This window comes from Sturnira hondurensis, unplaced genomic scaffold, assembly GCF_014824575.4.
Source record: "Sturnira hondurensis isolate 20B ecotype Veracruz unplaced genomic scaffold, ASM1482457v3 Scaffold0013092, whole genome shotgun sequence".
Lineage (NCBI taxonomy): Eukaryota > Metazoa > Chordata > Mammalia > Chiroptera > Phyllostomidae > Sturnira > Sturnira hondurensis.
In genome coordinates, this window is record NW_028085723.1 from 160109 (window position 1) to 176407 (window position 16299).

General features: G+C 42.8%; 1 protein-coding gene and 1 pseudogene across 7 annotated transcripts in view; one reads left to right on the forward strand and one right to left on the reverse strand.

Annotated features, from left to right (window-relative positions):
- Positions 1 to 2992, reverse strand: part of SRCAP (Snf2 related CREBBP activator protein) — a 36113-nt gene extending 33121 nt beyond the window's left edge. For 3 of the 7 annotated variants that reach the window (XM_037061023.1, XM_037061024.1, XM_037061018.1), the window contains exons 1-3: positions 2663 to 2884; positions 1164 to 1237; positions 292 to 554 (exon numbers count right to left, since the gene is read on the reverse strand). In XM_037061023.1, coding sequence (XP_036916918.1) covers positions 292 to 345 — 54 coding nt within the window. In that variant the 5' untranslated portion in view covers positions 346 to 554; positions 1164 to 1237; positions 2663 to 2884. The other 4 variants (XM_037061021.1, XM_037061020.1, XM_037061022.1 and 1 more) reach the window with 4 other exon arrangements.
- A 3377-nt stretch (positions 2993 to 6369) lies between these two features.
- On the forward strand, positions 6370 to 7062 carry LOC118997391 (60S ribosomal protein L13a-like; annotated as a pseudogene).
- Positions 7063 to 16299: the final 9237 nt, after the last annotated feature.

Sequence of the window (16299 nt, forward strand, 5' to 3'; positions counted from 1 at the left end):
TACTTCTTTTTTTAAAGATTTTACTTGTTTTTAGAGAGAGGAAAAGGGTAGGAGAAAAAGAGGGAAAGAAACATTAATGTGCAGTTGCCTCTTGTGTACCCCACACTGGAAACCTGGCCCAAAACCCAGGCCTGTGCCCTGACTGGGAATCGAACCAGGGACCTTTGGTTTGTAGGAGAGCACTCAATCCACTGAGCCACACCAGCCAGGGCAGACCTGTCGTATTTCTTCTGCCTCAGACCAGCAGGGCATAAAGCAGAAGCAGAGAAGGAACTCTCCCCACTTTCAAACCTGTGTCTGCAGAATTGGGAGCTGGGGATGAGGAGGGGAGGGGCTGCTCTGCATGGTCCCACTCCCAGGCTCCTCTTTGGATGCCTGAAGAATGACTGGGTCGTTGTCACCACTGCTGCTGGCCGAGGGGTTTGCGTCCGGCTGCAGGGCATGCTGGGAGCTGGCCTCATTCTGGGCCACAGGCCACCGGGACCCGCCTTCCAGGGCCCGGGGCCCACTAGGGCGTCCCAGCCTCCGCTCAGGTCCACTGGCCTCTGGAGCACCTAAAGAAGGGTAAAAAGAGTAGAAATGGGATTTAAATATATTAAAGACTCTTTTAAATTGCCAGAGATAACACTTGAAAAAGATAAATGAACTGTCTCTATAGTGTGCATTTCTTGAGCAGCTACTATGGGTCAGATACTTTTCTTAGTACTTATCTGATATATTCTATACCCTCACATCTACCTTATGAACGAGGTACTTTTTATGGCGTAATAAATGTTTACTTAGTTCCTTCTATATACTGAGGAGCCATGCAGAAACGATTCCTGACCTAAAGGGAGATTATATTCTAATACTTTCTGTATTTTACAAGTTAGGAAGAAATCAGGAAAAAAAGAGACCAAATGATTTGCAAAAGTTCACAGTAAGGAGTGGTAGGAGGAAGACAAATCTAATGCCAAAACCATGGAGGACAAGCTACTCCTTGGTAGAGCCAGTATGATAAAATCTTTCTCTATCCACAGTCCCAGTTCTATCATTACAATGCTATCATCCATCCAGAAGTACTATCAAAGCAAATCAAAGTGTATTAACCTACACTTTCTCTCATTGTATCTCAAACACTTCTTCCATTAGTATCAGTCACATAATGATATCTGAACCCTCACCTGTGTGAGCTGAGACCACACCCCCTGTGAAAGTCTGTACTTCCACGGTGCCGCCGTACTGAGGGGAATCACAACTGAAACAAACAGGAGAAAAAAACAGCAGTGAGGACTCAATCCTCAAAGCTGATGCATATATCAGCATCCATCAAAGCCTTCTTTACACCAACTTTTGAGGCTTTTAAACATACCCAACCCAGTTCAAAGACTGAAAAAAATCACAGCATTAGGAAAAGTTCTCATTTCAGAAAAACAAAAGCAAATCAAGATTCCGGCTGGTGGTAAGAGCAGGGAAGCAAAAAAAAAAAAAAAGTGTAAAAAGGCTAAACGTAAAAAGGTTCCAACTACTGAATGGAGAACAAATAACAAAGAAAGAAGAAAGTCACATCTAGAACCTCAAAAAGGTGCTGGCTGCTGGCAGCCTTCTCTCCTGCCAGTGAGGACAGAACACAGGCGAATCCACCCTTCCCCAGGGAAGGGCCCCCTGACTCTCATACCTGCACCACTAGCCACTTCCCCAAATACAAGAATTACAGCAGGAAACATGAGGGGAACAATCAAATGTGAGGAAGATCGCATAGCGATGAACCATGGCCCGGAAACAGGCAAGGTTATCCCTCACAAGGCCCGGAAGTGTTTCCCCAGAGTTTAAGGAAATTCTTTAACCTCGGTGCTGCCTTTGATTCACTCCCTCCTCAAGATTCACAAAACACAAGCTAAGTGGAATCCAAAAAGCTTGTTTGAACTCTTAATCCTAGGCTTCATTACCGTCTCTCACCACTCCCAACCGCCTGACCCAGCATGACCCCTGACCTCTGCCCCAAGTTGCCACAAACCCTAAGATAGCCCCGCCTCCGCCTGGACTCCCACCCCACAGAACGTGCGCGACCGAGTGGGGGGAGGGGCCGGCGCGCGCGCGGCTGGAGGCGGGCTCAGCCGGCTGCGCGCATCGCCCAGGGGCTCCCGCTAGAACCCAAACCCACGCACACAAGGGTCACAGGGCTGGGGAGCCTGTTACCCCTGCCCGTCAGGGAGCAACCCCCACTACCAAACCGCGAAAGGCTGAGCTAAGGAAGGGTTCGAGCCGCCAGTTCCTGGTATCTGACTAGATACGTTGGGCACACGCCCCGACTACTCATCCCACGCCCCCCTTCCTCTTCCGCGCGCCCCTGAGCGGGTATGGGGTCGGTGGGCGGGCAGCAGCACACCTGTGTCCGTCCTCTCAGGGGTCGCTCGCTCGCTCAGGCACGCGTGCGCAGACGGGCGGGAAGGGAGAAGAGACGCGCCCAGGCCTAGCACCGGCCCGCCTGGCTCCCCTTAGCCTGTCTCTATGGGCGCGCGCCGACAGCCTCGCGTACCGGCCCCGGGGCCCTGGCCGAAGGTGCGCGCGCAGCACCCCGGGAAGGAGGGAGGGAAGGCGGTGGCGGAATGATGCGCGCGCAGTCACCCGTCAAGGGAGGGGGAACTGTGGAGCGTCGGCCATCTTGTCTCCCTCTCCTTACCTGCGTCCACGGGGGCGTACGCACCACCCCCTTCCAGCGGAAGAGGGGGGGGCAAGGCCCCCTCTTAACAGCCACTTTACGGCCTTTAAATTCCCCTGGGGCCCGCAGCCACTGCCACCGCCTTGCTTCCACTACCTCCTCTCACGCCACAGAGGTGCTGGCGGTGAATGGGAAAAATGAGACAGCAGCCCCAGCGAGCCGCCGCCGCCGCTGCTTCCGAGGCCTCACCAAAATGGCCGCCGCCGTCTCGGCCGCCACCAGCACCACCACCACCACCACCACCAGAGCTATCGCTACCGCCGGCGCGGCCCGTCCTCTCGCGATAGACGGTAACTGGAGGTTGGGAAAGTGGAGAGGCTCGCGTGTTAGCGTAGAGCGCTATCCGAAGCGCAAGGAAAGCTGGGAGGTGTAGTCCACCTGGAGTCTTCCCGCTTGCCCCCTACCACAGAAGCTACCGTGGGGGCTGCATTGCGGCTGGCAAGTCGGATCAGTTCCCCCATGTTTAACACATTACCTAGAAAACTGAAACGATTTGTCAGGCATTTTCAGGAAGTTAGCAGTGAAGCCTAGGCTTTAACAGAGAGCCCTGGGCTTCGATTTATACATGATACTCCCAATAGCTCCCAAGCACCTGTGCCGTGTGTTCGCCAACTTTGAGGTTAAGAACCCCTTTGAGAATCCATACCCTAACCCCAGAATAGAATAATAATAAGTTACGTTCTCCTGAGGTCACTTTGTGTACTGATTATCTCCTTTAATCTCACCAATATTCCATTTTATAAATGAACTGAGGCTCATAGATTAACCAGTGACAGAGCCCAAAGCCAAGATTCATGCCAAACAAAGTCATGAGAGTGCTCATACGCTCACAAAAGCCCACCTTAGGAAGCCCTGAAAAAGCTCTCATCTCCTCTTCATCCACTCAGGTTAACTATGACATCATCTGCCCTGGCTGTTGTAGCTCAGTGGATTGACCAAAGGGTCATCAGTTTGATTCCTGGTCAGGGCACATGCCTGGGTTGCAGGCCAGGTTCCCAGTAGGGTGTGTGTGAGAGGCAACCACACACTGATATTTCTCTCCCTCTCTCCATCCCTCTCTAAAAATAAATAAATTATATATATAAATATAAGTTACATATATATTTATACATACACACATACATGCCTCTTACCTATTCTACTCAAAATGTTGATCATTTTCTCTTTATGTCATTGACTTGAAGTCCTATTTTTCCTACAACAAAAAGCAGTGGTTGAAAACTCAAAAACCTAAAAGGACCAGGAAGAATTGTAAATAAAGCGAAGGGAAGCAAGTAAGGAATTTGAAAAACAGGAGACCATATGCTCTGTCCTGAAGGAACAGCCACTATGCAAACCACTATTCCAGTCACCCTATAGAAATGTGGACCAAAATACATGTAAGGGTCACTGGCAGCCCAAAAGCTGCCAGTTTGCTTCCTGTGACCTCTCATGGAGCCTCAAGGCACATAGAAGCACCCAGGAGTGGTTTTCTTGATTGAATAAGTGGATGAATGCCCATCCATTTAGGCGCAGTTCAAAGTTTTTGGGGTTTTTTTTTTTAGCCCAGGTTTATATATTTGAGATTCCATAATAGAACCTTCCCAAGCTTCCGAGAGATCTCACATCTCTTGGTCTTCCCATACATCTTTTCGTCTTTTTTTCAACTATTCTTTAAAATTTAGCTCAAGGGCCACAATCCCCAAGTAATCTCTATTGAGCAACTGCAGGCTGGTGTAATACCCCTTCTGGCTCCCACAGCTTCCTAGGCTTCTTAAAGTACTGATTGAATTGTGTCTGGATTCATGGTCTGTCCACACTACCCCAAAAAGGAGTATTACTCCCTTGAGTGTAGGGACATAGTTTATACATGAAAATTCACTATGCCAGTCTCAGAAAGATTATCAAGGAAATTATTAGTGTGAGCTACTTACCTTATAATACTTTTAAAAATAACTGGTATTAGATATATAATCTCAAACTCAAATCCAAATCTTTCTTCTATTTCCATGACTATCACCCTGGTCCACTCACCATCACCTCTTGATAGGGCTTCCCACTTCCACTCCTGTTTCCCTTTACTCCATTATTCATACAGCAACCAGTGTCCTTTTCATGTAAGTTAGATCAGGTTTCTTTCAAACTTAAAACCTCCAAATGGCATCTTAGTCCACTTAAATCATCACAGGACAGACATGATAAGCTAAGGAAGCTAAACATAAGAGCATATGCATATTATATCCAGGATATAATAGTTGTGCACTTAAAATATATACCTTTTCACCCTGGCTGATGTGGCTTAGTGGATTGAATGCTGGACTGCAAACCAAAGGATTGCCAGTTCAACTCCCAGTCAGAGCACAGGCCTGGGTTGCAGGCTAGGTCCCCAGTAGGGGGTGTGCAAGAGGTAGTTGCACATTGATGTTTCTCTTCCTCTTTCTCCCTCCCCTTCTCTCTAAAAATAAATAAATAAATATTTTTTAAAAAATCTTATACACTTTACATACCTTGCAGCATATATTTTATACTTAAATTTTCAAAATAAAATAACTCACCCTGTCTGGTGTAGCTCAGTGGATTGAGTGTGACCTTTGAACCAAAGGGTTGCTGGTTCGATTCCCAGTCAGGGCACATGCCTGGGTTGCAGGCCAGCAGCCCAGTGGAGGGTACATGACAGGCAACCACACAGTGATGTTTTTCTGCCTCTCTTTCTCCTTCCCTTCCCATCTGTCTAAAAATAAGTAAAAAATACAATCTTTTTTAATAAGTAAAATAACTCTATAGGCTATAACCCCTGTCTACTTCATTTCCTCTTGCTCACTATACTATAGCCACCATGCCCTTCTACAAACCTTTCATCGAGTTAATTGCTGCTGCTTCCAGAGCTCTCATCTTTTTTGTCTGAATTTTTTTTCATGGCTAGCTCTCCCTTTTCATGAAAGTCATAATTCAAACATTGCCTCCTTGGAAAGGTTTCCTGATATTTAGTAGCCTTTTCCCTGCCAGTCAGTCTATCACATGCTTTCTTCACTTACCTGAAATTATTAACTTCTCTGTATGCTTGTTTATTGTCCATCCCCTTCTCCCCCCCAAAAAGATAACCTCCTTGAGAACAGGAACATTATCACAGAGTTCTCAGTGCTTTCTAAATAATTACTGAATTAATGAAGAACTTTTGAAACAACCTTGTAAGGAGGAGATTGTTGGTTCAATTTTACAAATAAAATTTTGGTTGACCTGGCTGGTGTAGCTCAGTGGATTGAGCGCGGGCCTGAGAACCAAACAACCACGGTTCGATTCCCAGTCAGGGCACATGCCTGGGTTGCAGGCCAATTCCCAGCAGGGGATGCATGAGAAGTTTCTCTTCCTCTCTCTTCCTCTCTCCTTCCCTTCCCCTTTAAAGATAAATAAATAAAATATTTTAAAAATTTTTTGGTTGAATGAGAAATGATGGAGACAAGGTCATCAAGATGTCAGTTCTTTCCTACTTCATCTATAGATTTAATGCAATCACAATAAAAATCTCAGCAAGTTGTTCTGTGGATATCAATGAACTGATTCTAAAGTTGATACACAGAAGCAAAAGACCCAGAATAGCCAACACATTATTGAAGGAGAACAAAATTGAAACACTGACACAATCTGACATCAAAATGTACTATAACATTCCTAGGCAGCTGCCAAGGAGGATGGTGGAGGGGCAGGTCCTGATGCTTGGCAGCTAAGGCCCTCTCCTGAGCTGCCTAGCAGCCACTGTGGCCTAGCAGTACTGCTGGAGCTGGAAGGTAGTGGTTATGCTCTTTGAGGGCATCATCATTTCCAGCAATTTCCACAAAGACAGGTTGAACTACCTGGCCTCCATGAACAGATGAACACCAACCCATCCCACGGCCTTTTTCACCTCCAAACTCCCAGCTTCATCTTTTGGTGGACACTGCAAGGAGGCATGCTGCTCAACAAGCCCAGCTGAGGCCAGGCCACCTCCAACCGCCTCAAGGTGTTTGATGGGATACCGCCACCCTATGTCAAGAAAAAGCAAATGGTGAAGTTTGCCTCCCTAGGGCACCTGGCCCATGTGGAAGTACCAGGCAGTCATAGCCACTCTGGAGGAGAAGAGGAAGGAGAAGGCCAAGATCCATTACCAGAAGAAAAAGTAGCTCATGAGGCTACAGAACAGGCTGAAAAGAACATGGAGAACATAAACAAAGGTCATTGAGACTCGTGGACTCTTGGTCTGAACCGAATAAAATTGATTGTTAATTCCTCCTGCTTGTCCTGGCATCCCCTTGCTCCATGGCCACCCTAGGATATAGGAGACTTCCAGGGGCTGTTGTACCCTAGGCCTTAGAAGCTGGGAACACAGAAGAGGCCTTAGTCACTACTGTTTAAAAGTTTAAGTGAACCCCTGGCTGGTGTAGCTCAGTGGTTTGAGCACGGGCCTGCGAACCAGAGGATCTCGGTTCGGTTCCCAGTCAGGGCACATGCCTGGGTTGCAGGCCGGTTCCCTGCAGGCTAACTCCCAGCAGGGGACACACCAAAGGCAACCATACACTGATGTTTCTCTCCCTCTCTCCTTTCCCCTCTAAAGATAAATAAATAAATAAAATCTTTAAAAAAAAAGTTTAAGTGGTACCCTGGATGGTGTGGCTCAGTGGCATGAGCACTGGCCTGTGAACTGAAAGGTCACTAGTTCGATTCTCAGTCAGGGCACATGCCTGGGCTGCAGGCTGGGTCCCCAGTTGGAGGGCGTGTGAGAGGCAACCAGTTGTTGTTTCTCCCACACATCGATGTTTCTCTCCTTTTCTCCCTCTCTTCCCCTCTTTCTAAAAATAAACAAATAAAATCTTTTTTTTTATTTTTAAAGTTTAGCCCTGGCGGGTATGGCTCAGTGGATTGAGTGTTTACTTGTGAACCAAATGGTCACTGGTTCAATTCCCAATCAGGGCACATGCATGGATTGCAGGCCAGGTCCCCAGTAGGGGGTGCTCAAGAGGCAACCATACATGATGTTTCTCTCTTTTTCTTCTCTCCAAAAATAAATAAAATCTTTTTTAAAAAAATGTTTAATTGGCTCTAAGAGATGTATGGCATAATTTCCTATGACCTATTCATTGATGAGAGTTTTAGGAAATAACAACTGGAAAAGCTAGTTCAGTTTTAGAATTTACAAGTAAGCTGGAAAACTCAAGTTTAAACTTCCCACACGATGAGGTACTATACTCTGCAGCTGTTTAGAATGTGAGTGAACGCTTGGGGGCAGGATGAACCTGGTGTTGTAAAAGGGTATTTACAAATGCATGGATTGGGATGGCCAGCCATGGAGTTACAGGTGTGGCTCTTTCACATTCCTGTACCTTGTGATCAGAAAAGAATAAATTATTTTAATAAATTATTTTTAAAGAAAAAGACTTATTATAAAGGCTGCAGTAATCGAGACAGTGTGATATTGGTGGAAGACTAGACAGATAGATCAAAGAAACACAGTAAAGAGCTTATAAGTAGATCCACATAAGCATAATCAACTGCACTTCAACAAAAGAACAAAGACAATACAATAGAGCAAAGATAGTCTTCGTAACAAACAATGCTGCAACAACTGGACATCTACATACAAAAAAAATTAATCTAGACACAGACCTTACACCCATCACAAAAATTAACTCAAAATGGAACACAGACCTAAATATGAAGTGCAAATCTATAAAACTTTTGTAAAATAACAAGAGAAAGTAGAAGGTCAAAAAAGAACCTAGCTAACCTTGGATATGATGATGATAACTTTTTAGATACAATATTAAAGGCATGACCCATAAAAGAAATAATTGACAAGCAGGACTTCATTAAAAATTTAAAATTTCTGGCCCTGGCTAGTATGGTTCAGTGGATTGAATATCGGCCTGCAAACCAAATGGTTGCTGGTTTGATTCCCAGTCAGAGCACACACCTGGGTCGTGGCCCAGGTCCCCAGTCTGAGGTATGCAAGAGGCAACCAGTTGATGTTTCTCTTACACACCAGTGTTTCTCTCCCTCTCTCCCTCACTCTCCTCTCTCTAAAATAAATAAATACAGTCTTTAAAAAAACAAATTTTAAAACTTCTGCTCTGCCAAAGAATGTCAAGAAAACGAGAAGACAAGCCACAGACTATACTAGGAGACAATATTGGTAAACAATATATCTCATAAAGGACTTATCCAAAATACGTATATGAGGGGTGACCGAAAAAAACTTCAAAATTTATTTATAAAATAAAATGTATTCTTACATGTTTAAACATCAGTCACTTTCAAAGTATTCTCCATTTGATGCAATACACCTATCAACACATTTTTTCCCACTGCTCAAAACAGTTTTGAATGCATTGATTTTGATGCTTTTTAGTCCTTCTGCCAGTTTTTGGTTTCACCTCTATCTCATCAGCAAAATGTCTCCCTTTGAGGACTTCTTTCATCCAGGGAAACAAACAAAAAAATTGCTCAGAGTGAGATTGTCTTCTCGTGATTAGGTGATTAGGGAGGGTGAGGCATAGAGGGTCATACTGGTTTTGGTCAAAAACTGCTGAACACCCATTGAGATGTGGGCAGGTGTGCTTGTATATCACACATCATGAAAGGGCAAACACATTGAAAGAGTCTTCAAAAAAAATTCGCTGAAGCCTAACGCAGCCTCTCACAACAACTCCAGCTAGTTAGTATGCTGACACAGATGGGTTCCCAGAATATTCAGCTATTGGGAGAAGGCTGTACTACAAGGGGCCCACCTTCCAGAAGATAATTCCGGTTTGGGGGGGAAATCTCCCTTTGTACAAAGAACTTGTAAAAGTCAACAATAATGCCCTGGCTGGTGTGGCTTTGTTGGAGCATCATCCCATAACCAAAAGGTTGCCGGTTTGATTCCCAGTCAGGGCACATACCTAGCTTGCAGGTCAGATCCCTTGTCCTGGCATGTAGGATCCCCAGTCCAGGCACATGCAGGAGGTAACCAATCAATGAGTTTCTCACATCAATGTTTCTCCCTCCCTTCCTCTAAAAGCAATGAAAAAAAAAACACCTCAACAATAAGAAAACATGCCAATTTAAAATGGGCCAAAGACCCTAACAGACAAGAGACATGCAGATGGCAAATATGCATATAAAAATATGCTCCACATTATATGTTATCAGGAAAATGCAAATAAAAATGAGATACCACTACATATGTATTTGAATGGCCAAAATTTGGAATACTGACAGTACCAAATACTGACAAAGATGTGGAGCAATAAGATAGCAGTTTTTTTTTGTTTGTTTGTTTAAGATTTTATGTATTTATTTATTTATTTTTAGAGGGGAAGGAGAGAGGGAGAGAAACTCAATGTATGGTTGCCTTTCGTGTGTCCCCTGCTGGGAGTTGGCCTGCAGGGAACCGGCCTGCAACCCAGGCATGTGCTCTGACTGGGAATCAAACCACAATCCTCTGGTTCGCAGGCCCACGCTCAATCCACTGAGCTACACCAGCCAGGGCCTAAGATAGCAGTTTTATTCGTGATTGCCAAAACTTGTAAGCAACCAAGATGCCCTTCAGTATATGAGTAAATAAAAAAGCTGTGGCATATATCTGATAAAGGCTTGATATCCAAAATACACAAGGGACACATATAACTAAATAGCAAAAATAAGTAAATAAAAACCCAAATAACCCATTTTTAAAAGTGGGCAAAGGACCCAAATAGACATTTTTTCAAAGAAGGCATAATGAAAAGCGAACATGAAAACATGCTCAACATCATTAGTGATTAGGGAAATGCAAATTAAAATGAGAATGATGTCCCTGCCAGGTAGCTCAGGTGGTTAGAGTGTCATCTCTATACACCAAGGTTACAGGTTTGATCTAGGTCAGAGCACATACAAGACTCAACCCTTCCTCTCTCTCTAAAATCAATAAATAAAAAAATTAAATTTTACCAAAAAAATCTAGAATGAGATATCAACTCACATCAATTAAAATAACCATTATTACACGGTCCTGCGAACAAGACAATTGCAGTTCGATTCCCAGTCAGGGCACATGCCTGGGTTGCAGGCCGGTTCCTTGCAGGCTAACTACCAGCAGGGAATGCACAAAAGGCAACCTTACATTGGTGTTTCTCTCCCTCTCTCCTTCCCCTCTAAAGATAAATAAATAAATTAAATTAAAAAAATTTTTAAAAAAATAACCATTATTACAAAGACAAGATTTTATACAGAGAGAATCCTAAAGAGCCACCAAAAACTATTATAATAAATGAACTTAGTAAAGTAACAAAACACAAAATTAATATTCAGAAATCTGTTGCATTTTTATACATCAATAATTAACTGTTAAACAAATTAAGAAATCTTATTAACAACTGCATGAAAAAGAATAAAATACTTAGAAATAAATTTAACTATGGAAGTAAAGACTTGAGGTCAGAAAACTATAAGACATTGAAAGAAAATTGAAGAAGAAACATGCCCTGACTGGTGTAGCTCAGTGGATTGAGCGCGGGCCTGCGAACCACATGATCACGGTTCGATTCCCAGTCAGGGCACGTGCCTGGGTTGCAAGCCAGTTCCCATTGGGGGACACAAGAGAGGCAACCACACATTGGTATTTCTCTCCCACTCTTTCTCCTTCCCTTCCCCTTTTTCTGAAAATAAATAAAATGTTTTTTTAAAAAAGAAAGAAATGAAAAAATAAACTATTGGAATTACATTAAACTTAAAAGTTTTTGCATTGCAAAGGAAACCATCAACAAAACAAAAAGACAACCTACTGAGTGGGAGAATATACTTCCCAATGATACATCGGATAAGAGGTTAATATCCAAAATATATAAGAAACTCATACAATTTAACACACACACACACACACACACACACACACACAACAATGGGCAAAGGACCTGAACAGACCTTTCTCCAATGAAGATATACAGATATCAAACAGATATATGAAAAGATGCTCAACATCACTGATCATCAGAAAAATGCAAATTAAAACCACAACGAGATACTACTTCACACCTGTCAGAATGGCCATCATCAATAAATCAACAAACAACAAGTGCTGGTGAGGATGTGGAGAAAAGGAAGCCCTTTTGCCCTATTGGTGGGATTGTAAATTGATGCAGCCGCTATGGAAAACAGTAGGGAGGTTCCTAAAAAAAAAATTAAAAAACAACCACCAAGGGGACTGAATAGTCATGGGAAAAACAATGAAGATTAAATAAAAAAATAAAAATAAAATATAAACTTCCTTATGGGTACTTACCCAAAGGAATCCAAAACACCAATTTGAAAACATATATGTATTCCTATGTTCACTGCAGCATTATTTACAATAGCCAAGATGTGAAGCAACCCAAGTGCCCATTAATAGACAAATGGATAAAGAATGTGTTACATATATACAAGTGAAATATTGCTCGGCCATTAAAAAGAGTGAAATTTTGCCATTTGTAACTACATGGATGGACCTAAAGGGTATTATGCTAAGTGAATTAAGTGAGACAGAGAAACACAAATAACAAATGATTTCACTTATGTGTGGAGTCTAAAAAACAAAAGAAATAAACAAAACAAACAAGTACATAGATACAGGGAACATATTGATAGTCGCCAGATGGTAGGGAGGTCGGGGGATGGGTGAAAAAGGCAAAGGGATTAAGAAGTACAAATTAACAGTTATAAAAACAGTCACGAGGATGTAAAGTACAGCATAAACAATATGGTCAATAATATTGTAATAATTATGTGTGGTGTCAGATGAGTACTAGACTTACTGGGATAATCACCTCATAAGTCCTATAAATGTCTAATCACTATGTTGTACACCTAATATCATATGTCAACTGCAATTGAAAAATTTAAAAAATCACTTAAAAACAAAAAAAATAACAGACCCCTGGCTGGTGTGGCTCAGTGGATTGAGTGCCAGCCTGTGAACCAAAGGGTCACTGGTTTGATTCCCAGTCAAGGCACATGCCTGGGTTGCAGGTCAGGTCCCCAGCTGGGGACATGCGAGAAGCAATCAATGTATCTCTCATGCATTGATGCTTCTCTCTCTCTTTCTCCCTCCCTTCCCCTGTCTCCAAAAATAAATAAATAAGACCTTTTGAAAGAAAGAGACAAGAGCCCTGGCTGGTGTAGCTCAGTGGGTTGAGTGCGGGCCTGTGAACTAGAGGATCATGGTTCGATTCCCAGTCAGGGCACATGCCTGGATTGCAGGCCAGTTCCCACCAGGGGACACACAAGAGGCAACCATACATTGATGTTTCTCTCCCTCTCTCCTTCCCTTCCCCTCTAAAGATAAATAAATAAGTTAATTAGTTAATTAATTTTAAAAAAAGAGACAAGAGATAATAAATGCTGGCATGGATGTGGGAAAAAGTAGACCCCTCTACACTGTTGGTGGAACAGCCACCATGGAAAACAAATTATTTTTTTAAAAAACTACTATATGATCCAGCCATTCCACTTCTGGGAATAGATCCAAAGAAAATATAAACACTAATTTGAAAAGATATCTGCAACCCCACATTCAGTGCAGCACTATTTACAATAGCCAAGCATAGAAACAGCCTAAGTGTTAATCAGTGGATGAATAGATAAAAAAAAGTCATGGTACGAGATACAATGGAATGATATCTAACCATTAAAAAGAGGAAATTCTACCATCTGTGACAACAAGGATGGGCCTTGAAGGTATTATGTTAAATACAGTAAGTTAGACAGAGAAAGACAAATACTATATGATCTCACATATATGTAGACTCTAAAAACAAATTCATAGAACCAGAGATAGGATCTTGGCCTGGTAGCTCAGTTGGTTAGAGCGTTGCCCTGACACTACAAGGTTGTGGGTTCAATTCCCCATCGTGGCACACACAAGAAGCAATCAGTGAGTGCATAGATAAGTGGAACATCAGATCAATGTTTTTTCTTTGTTTCTCTCCCTCCTTTCCCCCCCTCTTATAAATAAAGGAAATACAAAAAAAGAATCAACCAATGAATGCAAAAATATGTGGAACAACAAATCAATGTTTTTCTTTCTCTTCCCTCTCCTCTCTCTCTCTTAAAAAAATCAATCAATAAAACAAAAATTTTAAGACTTTATTTGGTTTTAGAGAGAGGGGCAGGGAGGGAGAGAGGGAGGGATAAAGAGAGGGAGATAAACATCAATGTGTGTTTGCCTCTTGCACATCCCCAGCTGGGAACATGGCCTGAAACCCAGGCATGTGCCCTGACTGGGAATTGAACCAGTGAGCCTTTGGTTCACAGGCCAGCACTTAATCCGCTGAGCCATACCAGCCCAGGCTAAAAAAAAACATTTTTTTAAGAAAAAGAAATAGAGATAGGACAGATGGGTACCAGAGCTGAGGGGTGGGGAGAGGGGGTTAAAAGAAGGTGGTCAAAAGATACAAACTCCCTAGTTAGAAGATAAATAAGTAAGGATGTAATATACAATATGATGACTATACTTAACACTGCTGTATGATATCTAGGGAAGTTGTTAGGAGAATAAATCTTATAAGTTCACTTCACAATGAGAAAATTTTTTCCTTTTTATTGTATTTATATGATATAATGGATGTTAGCTGAACCTATCATGGTAATTGTTTCACAATATATGTAAATCAAACCATCATGCTGTACACCTTAAACTTATACAGTGATGTATACCAATTATATCTCAGTAAAACTTGAAAAAAGTAAGCTGTGGTACATTCATACAATTTTATTCAGTGCTAAAGAGAAATGAGCTATAAAACCATAAAAAGACATGGAGGAACCCCAAATGCATATTCTAAGTGAAAGAAGCCAACCTGAAAAGGCTACATAAATATGATCCCAACTAGATGATGCTCTGAAAGAGGCAATTGTACGGAGAAAATGAAAAGATCAGTGGTTGCTAGGGAGGCGAGGGAGGAGGGATGAACAGGTAAAGCACGGGGGATTTTTAGGGCACAAAATATTCTATATGATACTATAATGGTGAATACATGTCATTATACACTTATTTCTCATTATACATAACCCATAAAATGTACAACAGTAAGAGTGGACTGTAACTATGGATTTTGGGTGATTATAATGTGTTAATGTATGTTCATCAATTGTAATAAATACACCACTCTCATCGATGTTGATAATAAAGGAGACTATGGATGTGGGGGGGGCAGGAGGTATAAAAACCTTCTGTATCTTTCCCTTAATGCTGGGAACATAGAACTGCTCTAAGTAAAATAGTCTTAATTTGTTTCAAGGGGAATGGAGGGAGAAAGAAAGGGAGAGAAACATCAATGTGAGAGAAACATCAATTGGTTGCCTCTTGTATACGCCCTGAGTAGAGACCAAATCCACAACCCAGGCATGTGCCTTGACTGGAAACTGAATTGGAAACCTTTTGCTTTGTGGGATGACACCCAACCAAGTAAGCCACACAGGTCAAGGCAATGCCCATCTTGTTAGACCTTCTTCCCATCACCCTCAGAAGACAGGAGGCCAGACTGGAGTCTGAATGAGTTGGAACTAGCCTTGTGATGCTGTTTCCTTGCTGTAACATTTAGCAATTCACTTCACTTTTCTGAGCATCACTTTCTTCATCTGTAAAGTGGGGATAGAGTTGCTTGTGTAAAATTGCTCGGAAAGCTCCAAGGAACCACCTAAATGCAAAGGTATATTGCACTTGGCAATTTCACACATTCATTGCATCTGTGTAGATCCTGAAGCCAGGTGAATTTGCGACGTCTTGTTCCTACAGTCCTAGTGGGTGCACTCTCTTGACCAGCATTGTGTCTTCCTGCTGAGTGTCAGGCCCTGCTGAGTGCTGGGTGAAGTGGGAGAGACGGCAGGGAAAGATGTTATAGTCCTGGTTCTCAAGAATTTAGTCTCGTTGGGGAACGATCGGTGAGCTTGGTAAAAATCAGGGTAGAGTGTTTTAATGCTATGAAAGAAGGTGGTCAAGGGTGAGGTCAGATCAGGGAGGGCTTTCTGAAGTAGGTGTCATCTAAACCTGACCTTGAAAAATTTAGACATGAGGGCAGACACTTCAGCAAGATGACACAATCTCAATAAGGTTGAGGGGTGGTAGGACAGTGAATAGATCACCTTAACTTTTTTGTGATGGTGAAGATTGAGATAGGTCACTTGGAGACAAGTGGCCAAAGGCACAGCATGCCAGGCTAGGTAGTGGAGCATCAGTTTGGAGATGCCAGGGACCTATGGAAAGTTTTTGAGCAAGTAATGGCATGGTCCAAGTTTCACTTTCCAAGAATGATCTGACAGGATGCCTGGAATGGCTGTAAGGTCTCCAGTAAAGCCAGAGATAGGCTGGAGCAATTACCCAATTGTAATGGGGGCTACGGGTGGCAGTGGAGGTTAAGGGAGAGACTGCTGATGAGGAATTGGACGACTTGCCAGACAGTTGATTGCTGGGGGTAACAAGCCTCTAAACAGCCTACTTCTTACTTTCTATGAAGACAGCCTTCCCCCAGTTTTCTACCTCCTGGCTGCTCCTTCTCAGTCTCCTTTACAGGCCTCTTTTCCTGGACCCTTCCATCAGTTGTAAAGGTTCCTCAGGATTCTTCCCTGAACTGCCTTCTCTCATCCAACATGTT